At 40.0% G+C, this 15,255-nt stretch overlaps 1 protein-coding gene across 2 annotated transcripts in view; it reads right to left on the reverse strand.

Annotated features, from left to right (window-relative positions):
* pkd2 (polycystic kidney disease 2) overlaps positions 1–15,255 on the reverse strand; it is a 33,740-nt gene that overhangs the window by 9,442 nt on the left and 9,043 nt on the right. For both annotated transcript variants that reach the window (XM_067994693.1, XM_067994687.1), the window contains exons 2-9: positions 14,277–14,390; positions 9,471–9,604; positions 7,881–8,131; positions 6,556–6,780; positions 4,899–5,127; positions 3,085–3,255; positions 1,543–1,724; positions 157–277 (exon numbers count right to left, since the gene is read on the reverse strand). In XM_067994693.1, coding sequence (XP_067850794.1) covers positions 157–277; positions 1,543–1,724; positions 3,085–3,255; positions 4,899–5,127; positions 6,556–6,780; positions 7,881–8,131; positions 9,471–9,604; positions 14,277–14,390 — 1,427 coding nt within the window. The remainder of the gene's footprint in view (positions 1–156; positions 278–1,542; positions 1,725–3,084; positions 3,256–4,898; positions 5,128–6,555; positions 6,781–7,880; positions 8,132–9,470; positions 9,605–14,276; positions 14,391–15,255) is intronic.

Here is a 15,255-nt window from a genome sequence, read left to right on the forward strand (position 1 = left end):
TCACTGGTACTCGGAACGGGCATCAGTGGAGCAAGCCCCCTACAGACATATCAGTCGTGGCAAGTCTCTGTAGCAATAGATGGGGAATCATTTCATATGGCAAGTATTGTGTCTGTATTTTTCTCTCTTCAAAGTATGATTTTATTCATTACTCACCAAGAGAATGAAGAAAATGAAGAACACAAAAGTGGCAAAATAAACTGGTCCCAGAATCCTGTTGGCTTCTTCAATTTTGATGAAGTCAAAATCTCCCAGAATGATGCGAAATTGAGTAAAGCTTAAAAAAAAAAGGAAAAATTAATATTTGAGGGAAAAAAATGCTCTGCCACTTTCACTTGTTAAATAATTCTGTCACCCATACCTTCATTTGTGACATTCATTGGGGAATAGAATACAGAATTTATTCCATAAATAAAATAGAATGTTTTCTTGATAAGGAAGATAAATTCTGCATTATTTGTCATTTGTTTGTTCAATGGGTTTCATCCAATAAACACTAAAAATTCAATGCAGGGTTGAAAATGGGCATTTCTGTGACAGACATTCCAATCTATATATTCACATAGGCTACATAAACATACAGAATGCTCTTGCCGAATCCACCTCTTGCGGTGCCAGGGAATGTTACTGAGAGGCACGGCTAGCCAAAGCACCCACCTTTCTTTCAAATGGTGTCAGAAGTAGCTGATAAGAGGCCCATCTTTAATTTTCTGACTCTCACTGCCACAGCAGAGATTTATAGACAGAGACAAATAAGCAGATCCAGGTGTGCATGGGGAAAACGAGGGGCCCGAGAAACAAAATAGTGGAACAAACTGCCATCAAGCAGGTTTCTCTCGTGTCTGGGGCTTAAGAGGGTAGATGCTGAGAGGCTGCTTCCCCTGGCTGGAGAGTCTAGAACTAGAGGTCATAGTCTCAGGATAAGGGGTTGACCATTCAGGACCGAGATGAGGAAAAATTTATTTACTCAGAGGGTTGTGAATCTTTGGAATTCTCTACTCCAGAGGGCTGTGGATGCTCAGTCGTTGAGTATATTCTAGGCTGAGATCGATAGATTTTTGGACTCTAAGGGAATCAAAGGATGTGGGGATAGGGCGGGAAAATGGGGTTGAGATCGAAGATCAGCCATGATCTCACTGGATGGCGGAGCAGGCTCGAGGGGCCGTATGGCCTACTCCTGCTCCTCTTTCTCATGTACTCAATGAGAAAGTAAGTGTAAAGCACAAAATAACTGAGGAGAGCTACAGACAAACATAAAAAGGGAATTAAACAAAACAATAAGGAAAAAGAGAATCAATGCATGATAGTAAACAAGATTATATAGTATACCTATAGAAGCAAAAAAGATTCTTGAATGTACACAATCAAAAACAAAGTATGTAAACCATTCCATTGTTTCTATATTGGATTCCCTGATGTGCTTGCACATAAAAAGAAAAAAAAGCATAACATGGACAAAAAGCCTAATCAGGATTTTGGAGCACTCAAAATTGAGCAAGTCTCAAAACCACTTCCTCCACCCCACAAAAAGAAGATACTTACATGCAGGTGTGGAAAGTGCTGAAGTCATCAACCTGGGTACCAAAGACAAGGTAAGCCAACTGAGCATAAGCCAAGAAAACAATAAAAAACATGATGGCAAAGCCTATGATGTCTTTGGCACATCGAGACATGGTAGAAGACAACTGGATCATGGTTTTATTGAAGCTAATAAATTTGAAGATCTGTGAAAACAAAAGTTTTAGTGTAGTAAATCCATTTCACTTTCCAATTTAACTAAATAGTGTTTCAACCCCTAAATGGTACCTTCCCCATTATTAACTGCTGGTCCCAGTGTGGCTTTTTATAGGAACAACAACTTGCATTTAGATAGCGCCTTTAATGTAGAGCCACATAAGGAGATATTAGGACAGGCAAAGAAGTAGGTTTTAAGGAGCGTTGAGGAGAGGTTGAGGGAGGGAGGGAATTCCAGAACTTAGGGCCTAGGCAGCTGAAGGCACGGTCGCCAATGGTGGAGCGATTAAAATTGGGGATTTGCAAGAGGCCAGAATTGGAGGAGTGCAGAGATCTCAGATGGATTCAGGGCTGGAGGAGGTTACAGAGGTAGGGAGTGTGAAGCCAGGTAGGGATTTAAAAACAAGGATGAGAATTTTAAAACAGGAGGAGGCCATTAAGCTCCTCAAGTTTGTTCCGCCATTCAATTAGATCATGGCTGATCTGTATCTTAACTCCATCTACCCACCTTGGTTGCATATCCCTTAATATCCGTGCCTAACAAAAACATATCAACCTTAGTTTTGAAATTTTCAATTGACCCCCAGCCTCAACAGCTTTGGGAGAGGAAAAAGTTCCAGATTTTCACTACCCTTTGTGTGAAGAAGTGCTTCCTGACATCACCCCTGAACAGCTTAGCTCTAATTTTAAGGTTATGCCCACTTGTTCTGGACTCTCCCACCAGAGGAAATTGTCTCTCTCTCTCTCTCTCTATCCCATCAAATTAACTTAAGCACCTCAATTAGATCAGCCCTTAATCTTCTACACACAAGGGAATACAAGCCTAGTCTATCCAATCTGTCCTCATAATTTAATCATAAATACAACTGCAGAAATTCAAAAAAATATATAGAAGTAGTGTTAGGAGTTATATATTGGTAGAACTGCACCTCTGAACTACCCTTTCAATTGCCATGTCTCCGGCACTAAATGAACACGTAAGCCAAGTACGTGGATTAACAACCTACTAACATGGGAGGGAGGGTCTTTTGAAGCATTGCGAGTAGTAGCTGTAATGTGTGGGCCTGAGTGTGCAACTGCAGTGTGAACTAAATTGTGTTTTACTGCACTGGTGAGTCACCTTAACATATGTTGATATCTGAAGAATAGAAACGAAAACCTACTTTCCACGAGTTCGACTACCTCATTCCCACCCGTCATCCTGTTCACCCAAGCGGCCACTCTACATACGTAAACTTTAAGCTTTAAAATGGTATAGCTAAAAAAAATTTTAAAAATTGGATCCAGGAAAAGTCAGGAGTAAAGGAACTTAATCTATAATTTGAACATCCAGATTAAATATAAATATACCTTAATCCACGCAAAAAACACAACCACTGCAGCCATGTTGTTAAACTGAATCTGCCAATATGCCAGAGACTCAAGGTTGGGGTATGAATTCTGATTCTCCAGTAACTCTCCGAGTAACTCATTGACTATTGATGTGCGATAGACATTGATGCAAATGGCCACCAAGGACAGCTGGAAAACAAGAAAAATAATTGTCACTTCCACTGAATAAACATCGCAAGGTTCTACATCTTGGATCAAGCAGTGTTTTAATTGGGGGTGGAGCTTGCGGTAAGGCTCGTTGATTAGCCAACCAGCCAGTGGCAATGTCAAGACAAAAGTCTGCAGTATTGCTGGTTGGCAAACCTGCTGAAGTGAGAGAAGGAGTGTACGGCTTTGAGCTACAACACCATGTGGTGTGGAGGCAAGTAGCACGGGACGGAAAAATCGGCAACGTCAGAGGGACCAGCGGCACAAGGCCCCCAGGAATATTATTAGGCGAGGTTAGTGGCAGACAATGTCTGTCACGTATCGGCCTGCACAGTCAACAATGCACCTATCTACCATTAATTTATGCTCCCTTCTCTGCTGGCACAGTCATCCTACAATACAAGGGGCATACTATTACTCATAGAATGTTACAGCACAGAAGGAGGCCATCCGGCCCATTGTGCCTCTTTGAAAGAGCTATCCAATTAGTCCCACTTCCCATGCTCTTTCCTCATTGCCCTGCAAATTAAGTATTTATCCAATTCCCTTTTGAAAGTTATTACTGAATCTGCTTCCACCGCCCTTCCAGGCAGCGCATTCCAGATCATAACTCGCTGCGTAAAAAAATTTGGACTACTAATCTACACCATCATAATTGCATTACATCAAAGAGAAAGGAAGGAATGGAAGAGAGGTGATCAACAGGCAAAGACCTTCTTTATTTGGCTCCTTATGTTTTGAAAAATGCCTCCAAGTGCTTTTATAGAAATTACTTTTGAAATGCATTTACTGTTCTGTAAGCAAACACAGGAGTCATTGCGCACACAGCAAGATTGCACAAACAGCAATGAAACGAATGACCAGTTAATCTGTTGGCCAGGACACCAGGAACATTCCCTACCCAAACAGTGCCACGGGATCTTTAACATCCATCTGAATAGACAAACACGGCCTTGGCCGTATCTCTCATCCAGGAGACTCTGACAATGCAGCCTTGAGGCTGAAGCATCAGCCTAGATTAAATGCTCAAAGTCCATTGGTGGGATTTGATCCCGCCATCTTCTAACTCAGTTCAAAGTCAATAAATATATTCAAATCTATAGGATGGAATCTCACACACCAGATTCGGGCACTCTAAAAGCTGATTTATTTGTTTTTTGTTAAAATGAGAATGTTAGGGCTCAGGAACACTTTCCATTTCAGACCTTTCTACCCCCAGTAGATAGCACGGTTAGATGGCGAATAATCTTCCTTCGCTCTTCCGCAATAACGTGCCTCAGCCCCAAATTCAACAGAGCACCCTTGTGTTAGTGCGACATTTTTCATTTCCCACATCAGCCAGCTTGTGTGCCTTTCTGCATGAGGCTGACAAGAGTGTCAAATTAGAGGCAACTTCGCTAGGAACTGAAATAAGACATGCACAAACATACTTCATCTCTGGGACCTGGTTTCAAATCAACCAGACGGATGGGAGATGGTCTAAGAAATGAAAACTGTCCAAAAATATATAAAAATCTTGCACCTCTGAGTTTTTCTTTGAATTCAAACATTTAATCTGCACTTTTGGAGCTTTTAGCAGATAATGTAGCAAAATAATTGAATCAATTTCACTGTTAGACACTTACCACAATGATCAGAATATCCAAACAGTTCCAGAGATTCTTGAAATAATGCAGCTTGTGAATATGGATCTCGAGAGCCTCCTCGACTATGTAGTAAAATATGAAAATACAGAAGGCAATTTCACAGGCGGCCAAGAAATAGTCAAATGAGGAGATGTAGCGAATAAGTTTCACGGTCTGAAATTGCCAAGATGAAAGAGCACCTCCTGTTGCTGGGAACTCAACCACCAACCTGTGAATTTGGGACAAAACAGCCTTTGAAAACACTTAGCAGCAACAACGACTAACATGAGCTGATTCTCGATTTAACAGAAAATGTATTAAAACATAATAATGATGTAAAATACATGCAAGCGATTGTAAATGGACAAAATACATCGTACTGTCCATATAAACAGCTTGCATAATAAAGGATAAATACTTGCATACACTTAATTAAAAAAAATACATTCTATCTGACTCCAATATGGTCTTCATTTTGTGATTAGGTTGATTGTCCAAATGAAAACCAGTGAATTTCACTTCAATATCTTTTGCTCACTACAGCCTCTCGAGAGACACCTGCCCTGGAGGTCCGTGGGGGTTGTCACAATCTTTCACTGCAATTTCGGCGAGATATCGGGACAACTCCCAGAGAACCGTCGTCAGCCACTTCTCCAGGGGTTCTGCTGAAGTTACAGCAAATCCGGAGAACTCCCGCAGAAATCCAGGGCTGCATTGTCTTGTTCTGGTTAGGAGCCATAGCCTCATTCGTTTGTCCTCAAGAATTTGATGGAGGCAGGCTGTCCTTGTACTTATGGAGCATCTAAGAAATATTAACCACTGCTTTGTCAACATCTTCAGTCATTTCCCTGAGACTGCAGCGTGTATCCCATCTGTTCCACATACGTTCACTTCTTTGGGTTCCTTCAAGTGACTTTCTTTACTGACATCGCCATGTTGCTAATTCCTTAGATCTGGATTTGACTGCAATTGCCTTTCATGAAGACTTCTTCACATCTGCTGCTTTCTGATTTCTCATACTTTCAAATATTAAAAAAGACCTACATTGTCCTTTAATATTCAAACTATATTATGCGTGGTTCCACGATTATTTTGTGCTTAGACTTATTTTGATCCTTTTTTTAAAAGGTGGTGACTTTCATTATCGTTTTGAACTAGGTCTTATTAAAAAAAAATCTAATTTCTGATTTGTCCCCTCCCCCACCATCACAAAGTTATGAATAATGTTTGTTCCTCCTAACTCAAAGTTGGTTAATTCAAATTAAAATTGTGCAAGAAAGCTTCCTGTGTTTAGATTAAAATTTCTTTATTCCTAATACTGGATAATTCCACTTTTTTTCAAGCATAAAAAAAAAGACTTTGAGTTTAAGGACTGTAGAGTGATATCACGAAGGATGACTTACACCCTTCAGCTGTCTTACATAGTTTGCTACTGACTGCTGGTTTACAATATTAACCTACTGAGAGCATAAACCGGATGCAATCACATCTTCCTATCCTTAAGCTACTGTGGGCTGTTTTACCTCTGAGGAAAGCCAGTGAAACATTAAAAGTACTTTTATTTTTTAAAATTCTAAGCAGTTTCTGCCATGCTTCCAGCACTCCAACAAACAAAAAGGCATTTACATTTATAAATGTTTACATTTGTGAATCGTACCTGATCACGCAAAACAAGTTGATGTTAGCGTTGTAGACAGAGAAATCAATGAACACAACCCTGGTGCCGCGATCAAGCCAGAGATTCTCCTTCAGTACTTTTAACTTTGCTGCTGTTTCATCTCTATTCCTCGCCAAGTCCAAGTAATATCCTGCTCCACTGTAAGTAGCGACTAAGCCCCAGTAGCTGCTCTCTTTCAAATCTTTCTCGTTTGTATAAATCCAGCTGTTTTTAAAAAAAAATAAAATTAAAACATTTTGCCCACTTTTCTTTTCCAGTGTGCTGTTAAAGATGCAAAACTCTTCCTTGAATATCCACAGAATTCATTCAAGCAGCCATTCTTTGTAAGTGACCCTGGACAGTGGGTGTTGGCAGGCTATTTAACTACAGAAGACATCACAGCTGAGCCTGCTGCTGTCTTCAACGAACTGTCACACACAAGCACTATCCTAATCGTGCATTACTGGTTACCAATCAGGAGCAGGACTCCTGGATGATTTTTTTTTTGCCTCCCTCCCCACTTTTAGCGTTGTCACTAAGGCAACTTGCTGACTGCTGCCTGGCCGAGATCAGCTAACTCTGCACGGACCAGGAATCAAGTCTGGAAGTATGGATCTGTAAGGCTTAGTACCACACTCCGCAGTGCAGTAACCAACCACGGCCATCAAATGAGTTGAGAAGCATTTTAAAACTGTCAGTGAATTATTTTATGGGATCAACTGGAATTGGGCAATGACTCGAACCAACTGATCGGTAACATTAGAAAGGAACTTATTTACCAGTGGAGCTCAGGTTTCGATCCAAACAAAGGAAGATGAGACTTGAGGTAATTAAGTAATCTCATGCTCGCAGCGGAAGCTACTCGGTCAGAGGTGGGTCAAAAATAGGGCGACAATACCGTAACCCCAATTCTCTGACCCAAGCTCCCTATCAGCATGAATCTCAGAATTATCTCTCATTTCCTTCTCAAAGCTGCCCGGGTCAGAAGCAAAATTTAACGTCAGTGTCAACCCACTTTGCTATGAATGCGTTCAAAGCACAAAAATAAATTTACAGTCTTAGCCTGAAAATTCACAAGCAGCATAATGCTTAAGGGAAAACAGTCACAGTGGCATCACCTTTATTGCACTGGGCAAAGAGGTCATCAAGAAAAAAAAATTCAGGATCCAAACAATCTTAAATCCCATACCTAAAGCCCAGCTCAAATTCATTTTATCATTTATATCTTCCCTTATGCTCTACATTGATCAACCCATGAATTGATATTCCCTATAAATAATTTTCATAGAACCAATGCAGGAATCAAAAGCAAAATAGATACATACGCTGTTCTGTTCATAAGGCCAAATGACGTAGTATCTTCATTTGCAACTGAATATACATCATAGCATTCCTTGATTTCATCTTTTAGGTCTTCATGTATTTTACAAGATTCATTCTTCACTTTCAGCTGCCGTATGCGAGGCACACCCAAAAGCAGATTTTCATAATAAATGAAACTTTTGTTCTCCGCCAGTGTTTCGTTATTGTACCATAAGTCCCAATAAAGCCCGTCTAGTAAAGGACCTTCTGTGAACTAGGAGAAAGAAAATTAACAGATGCACAATCGTCAACAAAATCTACCAACAGCTAAGTAACCGTCTGCAAATGTGTACAAGTGATCTGTTTTAAATATGAACAATCTTGCAATTTCTACTTCCTGAATAAGTTTCTCCCCCCAGATATATACAGCATGGTTATGCATTCTATTCAACTGGACTGGGTGAAGTTCCCTGGGTGCGCTCTTCTTTTAATGGAACAATGAACCCAGAAACAGACTCGAGAGTAGCCTTTTTTTTAAAATTCGTTCATGGGATGTGGGCGTCGCTGGCGAGGCCAGCATTTATTGCCCATCCCTAATTGCCCTTGAGAAGGTGGTGGTGAGCCACCTTCTTGAACCGCTGCAGTCCGTGTGGTGAAGATTCTCCCACAGTGCTGTTAGGAAGGGAGTTCCGGGATTTTGACCCAGCGACGATGAAGGAACGGCGATATATTTCCAAGAGACTGCAGACTGGACCCATTTGCCTCATCAAGCCTATTTCTTCCAGACCATGCACAATCTGCTCTGGCATGGACTCCATCTAACTATATTCAAAATCTTACTACGGTGTGCACTGTCTTCAAAGTCCAACTTCCTGGTGTCACATTTGTCAAATATTTGTGTAAGTTTTTTCTATTATAAATTCCCATGCCCACAATTGTAACAGAAACTTGTCACCCTGTAAGAATACCCTCCCGCCAGTGGTGGTGCTGGAGTGCCTCAGTTGTGTGACTCCCAGCTCCCTTAGCCTGTACCACACAGAAACTCTTATTGTCCAAATAACAACTTCTCAAATTGCCACAGGTTTTGCGATTTAAATTGGTAACTCTCCTTTACATGCCTCACCACATACATACCCCGACCCCTTCCAACCCCACTTCCTTCTGCGTCCATCCTGGAAAAAAAACTTTCCTTCAAGTCACTTACAATTGCACTTTCAAGCTGCCAAATGATTAGCCTTCTTGTAATAGATTAAAATTATGATGTAGCCAACTTTTAGTAATTTTAAAAATGTTTAAAGACCTGAAACATTTATCTCTGTTTCTCTCTCCACAGATGCTGCCTGACCTGCTAAGTATTTTCCAGCATTTTCTGTTTTTATTTCAGATTTCCAGCATCCGCAGTATTTTGCTTTTGTACTCACACAGCCGACCCACCTCCCCAGAATACAACACTTTGATATATCTTCCTGATTTTTTTTTTTAAGATACTTACCTGGAGTACAAGACTGCTCCTCTAATTGAAAGCCTGGTCTAAAGATATATACAGAACATTTCCCTTTTGTGTTTGCATTTTCACTCATATTACTTTTAAAGCATCTGATCTGCAACAGTACCTTCCAGAAATCTTCCATGTTGGACAAACTCCTGAAGTTGTTTCTCTCATTTTCGGAAAAAGGAGTGTCCAGGAAAAGACTGGACATGACTTTGGTGTAGTAGTACATATTGGAGCTGACCATCCCATAGGTCACTGCAAGAGAAATAAAAAGCCATTGGAAACATTACTGTTTCACTGTTCATTCTTAAACTTTCAGCTGGATACACACATTTTAAACCAGCTGCCGTGACACGGCTGCACATGAAAGCATTGATGCACAACTTTAAGTGACTGGGTCTGTTGAATTGTGTTATTTTGTAGAGGCTCAACATGACATATCTAATTACAACATGCTTTTGGAAATAGAACCATATCTATGTAGAATAAATTTCACTTTTTTTAAAATATATCACTATCAATGAGTGTTCCATTATTAAAGTCAGTATTTTTGACAACGTAATTGGATTTAAAGAATTTTTCCTGTTAGCTTACCAAACTTTATATGTCCTGCCCATTGTACTTTCCATGAAACCGTATAAATCTCTACACGACATGATGATCAAGACAGGGATTTACAAGTTCACATTCAAATTGAACAAAGGGTCTGGCTTGGTCCTCAGAGGCAAGGCAGTATTAGAAAAAAACCCAATATATCTGGTTCTAATATTTCAAGGCATGCAGGGCAATAAATTGTCAAACAAAATATAACACATCAGGCAGGTAGAAAACAACCTATAAAAGCGTTGATCCCATCCTGGTGCAGTCAAGCCGGTATTATTCATGGCAATCTCTTCTCTTTCATGCTACACTTCCTGCGGTTTAAAAAAAACTTTGTGTTGTGCAGATTTTAAATTGGATACTGTATATTAAACTGTCTGCACTTCTTTCCCATTTTAGACAATTGCCTGTGGTAGGATTCCCAATGTTGGTGCAATGTGATCAGAGCAGAAGATGACAATGCTGCAAACATAAGGCTAGAAGCTAATCTGCATAATATTATTTTATCTGCTATTTTAATGGAGGTTCTAACCCATTTAAAATAAATGGGTTCACTTCTTTGTTGAAATAACAAAGCTAGATAGATTTTCACTATCGGGAAGTAAACTGGCAGAACGCGCAAAGCACCCACACATTCCCAGGGGGTGCGGGGAGCACAATGACGAGGCCGGAGCCATATTGAGACCCGGGCCTGAATTTAAAGACTTCATATAGTGAAACCATAAGTCCCGGCCAGTATGGAGATTGGGTAATTCCCCCGTTAATCACTTACTAAGCAAGTGAAAGAAATGTGAACATATTTTAAAAGGCTCTCAAAATTGATTTGCTGCTGGTTAGTACGGTAACGATCTAAAGCGACAGTTTTAACTCCTTTACCGTTGATTTTATTTGCCTCACTATACTGAGTTTGAGACTTCCATACTGACCATGTCTCAGTTACCCTACTCTCAACAAGACCAGACTCTACACCATGTGTGTGATGCAGTGCTGTAATATTGGAGGGCCGCTAGGACCAAATTTGTAGCACCAGACTCTAGTGTCACTATAACCAGTTATCCGATGACAAGATCCCAAGCACTGCCAACAGCAGATTTTGCCAGCGTGCTTTTATGAGATGGCTGTTGAGCATCACAGCCTGTTTCTACTTTGTACACCAACATTTCAAACAAGCCACAAGAGATCTACCAGCTCTGGAATCGAGGAATCTTGTGGCCATTAGTTGCAGTAGTAGCTATCAGCACAGTTATTCATGAAACCTCTTGTTATATTATCTTTCAATATGAAAAGCAGGATCTGTTCTATCCAAATTTACACCCCCTTAGCCACTGCATTTATCTGTTTGCAAAAACCTGGAATACCCAAGCAGTACCAGCACCTCTGTTTCTACCACAATGTTTGGCTATCAAGGAGCATGGACAGACAGGAGGGTTAATTATTCATTCTTTGTGGATGGCAGAATCTCTGACGATGATTTGAACAACGTAGCTTGATTCTGATCTCAAGCTTCAGGGTTAGTTTCCTGTTTGTTGGCAACTAGGAGCAGCAAAGTCCAGGGTCTGGAGTGCGGTGAGAATTTAATGGGATGAAGGTGTCCCTGAACTGCATAGCTTGGGTTGATTCTGTACAACACGTAGCATATTCGTACTATTCAGTATAATATATTACAGACTCTGATATATAGCTATGTTGAGTTCCTGTCAAAGTTATCTCAGATACAGATCAGAACTTCATGCTTTACTGCTTTTTGTTTCTGTACAAAAAAGAATTTGATAGTTATCTTCAAAATACCCAATAAAGGTCCCAATAAATGACTTTCCTCAGTTTCAGTTCTGTTTGATAATGCTCCTGTGAAGCGCCTTGGGATGTTTTACTACGTTAAAGGTGTTATATAAATGCAAGTTGTTGTTACTCCTTTTCTACTGTTGAACAGGGACGTGCTGGCACATGCTCTTTGGATCTTGCCGAAAAATCATTAAAATAATTCCTAGTGTTTTATTACACTGTCCAAAATGTGTTGAATACCTCAAAATAGAAAATTGGAGAAATTAATGTAGCTTTTTAAAAAAAAATATGAACAGCAAAACTGGCTATTCATAGAAAATCATGGCATGGTCTGTTTATAAAGCCCATCCCCATGTTCATTAGACTCAGGGGGCAGTAGCCTTAATCTGCATTGTGTCAAAATGCATGGTTCAAAACCAGAACACTACTCTTCATGATTGAAAGATTCACTGATGAGTATCGCAACAGTTCCTGTACAATTTCTATTGTCATGAATAGCCTCATTAGAAAATCTGGAGCTGTTCTTGCAGATGTCACTGGAACAATTAAGTAGTTAGTCAATTACTTTTGCTCATATGAACTCTGTCAGATCCACCCTTGCTAACTTTAGCAGAACTCGTTTTTTTTTTACAAATGCACCAATTACTATCCATCTTTAACAGTTCAACCAGCTCAGCTGCTTTCTGCAAAAGGCTAAAGAATCAGTTATTCTTCAATAGTAAAATATTTAAAAGTAACTCGTTGATCACTGTCACGTCATATTCATAGAATCATAGAAGTTTACAACATGGAAACAGGCCCTTCGGCCCAACATGTCCATGTCGCCCAGTTTATACCGCTAAACTAGTCCCAATTGCCTGCACTTGGCCCATATCCCTCTATACCCATCTTACCCATGTAACTGTCCAAATGCTTTTTAAAAGACAAAATTGTACCCGCCTCTACTACTGCCTCTGGCAGCTCGTTCCAGACACTCACCACCCTTTGAGTGAAAAAATTGCCCCTCTGGACCCTTTTGTATCTCTCCCCTCTCACCTTAAATCTATGCCCCCTCGTTATAGACTCCTCTACCTTTGGGAAAAGATTTTTACTATCTACCTTATCTATGCCCCTCATTATTTTATAGATTCGATCTACCAAAATGCATCACCTCACATTTATCTAAATTAAACTCCATCTGCCATTCATCGGCCCACTGACCCAATTTATCAAGATCCCGTTGCAATCCTAGATAACCTTCTTCACTGTCCACAATGCCACCAATCTTGGTGTCATCTGCAAACTTACTAACCATGCCTCCTAAATTCTCATCCAAATCATTAATATAAATAACAAATAACAGCGGACCCAGCACCGATCCCTGAGGCACACCGCTGGTCACAGGCCTCCAGTTTGAAAAACAACCCTCTACAACCACCCTCTGTCTTCTGTCGTCAATCCAATTTTGTATAATCCAATATTGCTTCCACTTCATTCACACAAACTTACTATTGGTTTCAATCCACACCAAACTAAGCCTAGGAGCACAAAGAATGTTATCCTTTAGCTGCACATTAGGTCCCTTCTTTGGGGAAGTGGGATTGATTCAGCGTAGCTTAATACCAGACTTTAAGAGAACCAAGTAGATGGCTATCAAAGTCAACGGTGCACTCTCCAGTTCTGTAACATTTGTAACAGCAGTTAACATACCCGAGTCTTGAGTTCATGTTGTTGTACCCTCTGTGTTTTGGTCCTTGTATAAGGGGTCTCCTCTCTGATCAGCCTTTTTTCCCCAAATGTGATAAAGGGTCTATTTGAAATATTAACCATCCCAGCTTTCACAATTTAAGGCCTGTTGTGTATTTCCAGCAATTTCTATTTTTTCCATAAATGCTCCATTTCCACTTTTTCCCCCCAAATTTCTGGGAATCAGAGAAAATGAGGGAAATGCCAGGACCAAGGAAACAATCGATCGACCACCCATGCTGATCTGCCCACGGTTAGACCTCATTGCTATCCCACAGGTTCCAACACTGCTTCTTTGCCAACTTCACATAGCAAGAGAAGATGAATTAATACACGTGTGCAGCTGCCTTGGTAAAATAGAAGAATTGAGAAAATACCTGGACTTGCAATACCGTATCTCAAGGGAACTCCAGTTGCAATCAAAGTCAGTAACTGCAAATTATTACAGAAACCTTAATCAGTCAGTCCATCCCCTGCCTTACTGAATTCATTTCACCATTTACCATTGTTGGTCACACAATTGGAAAGATTGAAATTTGTATATTGACAAAGTATTACCATGACAGCATTCAAAAGGACATTCAGGCAGATCTCTCCTTTTTCTGACAAGAGCTTTCCCCCATCTCCATTAATGCATTACACTGGGCATTTTCCTCTTTAAAGCTGGCCCAAATGACACAGTTTATAAGATGTAATTTACTGATTATACTTGCGTTTTAATGTAAATTGTGCGAAACAGCATCCATTTAAATTGAATTTAATTTCATAAAATAAAAACTGGGTGAAAAGAAATAGTAAAGAAACCAGTGATCACACTTACAGATGCACAGAACAACCATGAAGATGATATATGTTACCAACTCTCGCAGCATGTTCTTCAGGTATTTTTCTCTGCTGATAGCTTGGTCCTCAGTCAATCGTGTCCCCCACAAAGCTTAAGAAAGAATAAAATACAGTAATGTCTTGGACTTTTGAATATTAAGGCTAAAAAACTCAGCACTATACAAAATTTCAGGACAAAACTCATAAGCAAATCTTTTATAGACTCCATAGAACTTTACAACAGAAATGTACTTAAACAAACAGATTGAATTCCATAAGATTTTAAACAGTTCTGCACCTTTAAGGCTGCACTGATTGCAACATTATAGAAAGCCAGTTACAGTGATCACCTTACATCACTGCAGAAACAATTGTCACATCAAACCAATCAATGCACGATGCACAGCATAACACTATCAAAACTCTCTCTTGCTTTGGCATTTTGCATCAGGTACAAGATCACCCGAAGGTCTCACATAGCTCGCAATGCTGCATCAGCTTCAGTTTATATTCTGTCCATCAGTGGTAAACTGTCCAACAATCGTGTGAGAAACACAACTACCAACAGTCAAACTGGCAGCAAAGGCCTCAGAATGAAGGCTCACTTTAGTTTGGCTAGTGCTCACTGTTTGCAGTCCTGCGGAACTGATGTGTGAAATGTGCAGATACACATATTTATTTGAAGTAACATGAGGCACTATATAACTTCACAGTTTGCACCAAAAAGAAAGCGATATACCAGTATTAGTATAACTGCAGCAATGCAACACTGTGGTATGGTAATTCACTGCTCGATGTTTAAAGCTAAAACTATCACCCTTCAGAGCTCTGATAAATGCTCATAATTTTTGTACACAAACACTGCCTAATGTTAGAAAATAGAAGTGAGAAGTGTATACACAAAGAACATTGTTCAAGTAATATTACACTGGGCAATTTTATTTTGACTCAAATTAATTTTTGTAGCTTTAAATTAC

The sequence above is a fragment of the Heptranchias perlo genome, chromosome 1 (assembly GCF_035084215.1).
Source record: "Heptranchias perlo isolate sHepPer1 chromosome 1, sHepPer1.hap1, whole genome shotgun sequence".
Classification (NCBI taxonomy): domain Eukaryota; kingdom Metazoa; phylum Chordata; class Chondrichthyes; order Hexanchiformes; family Hexanchidae; genus Heptranchias; species Heptranchias perlo.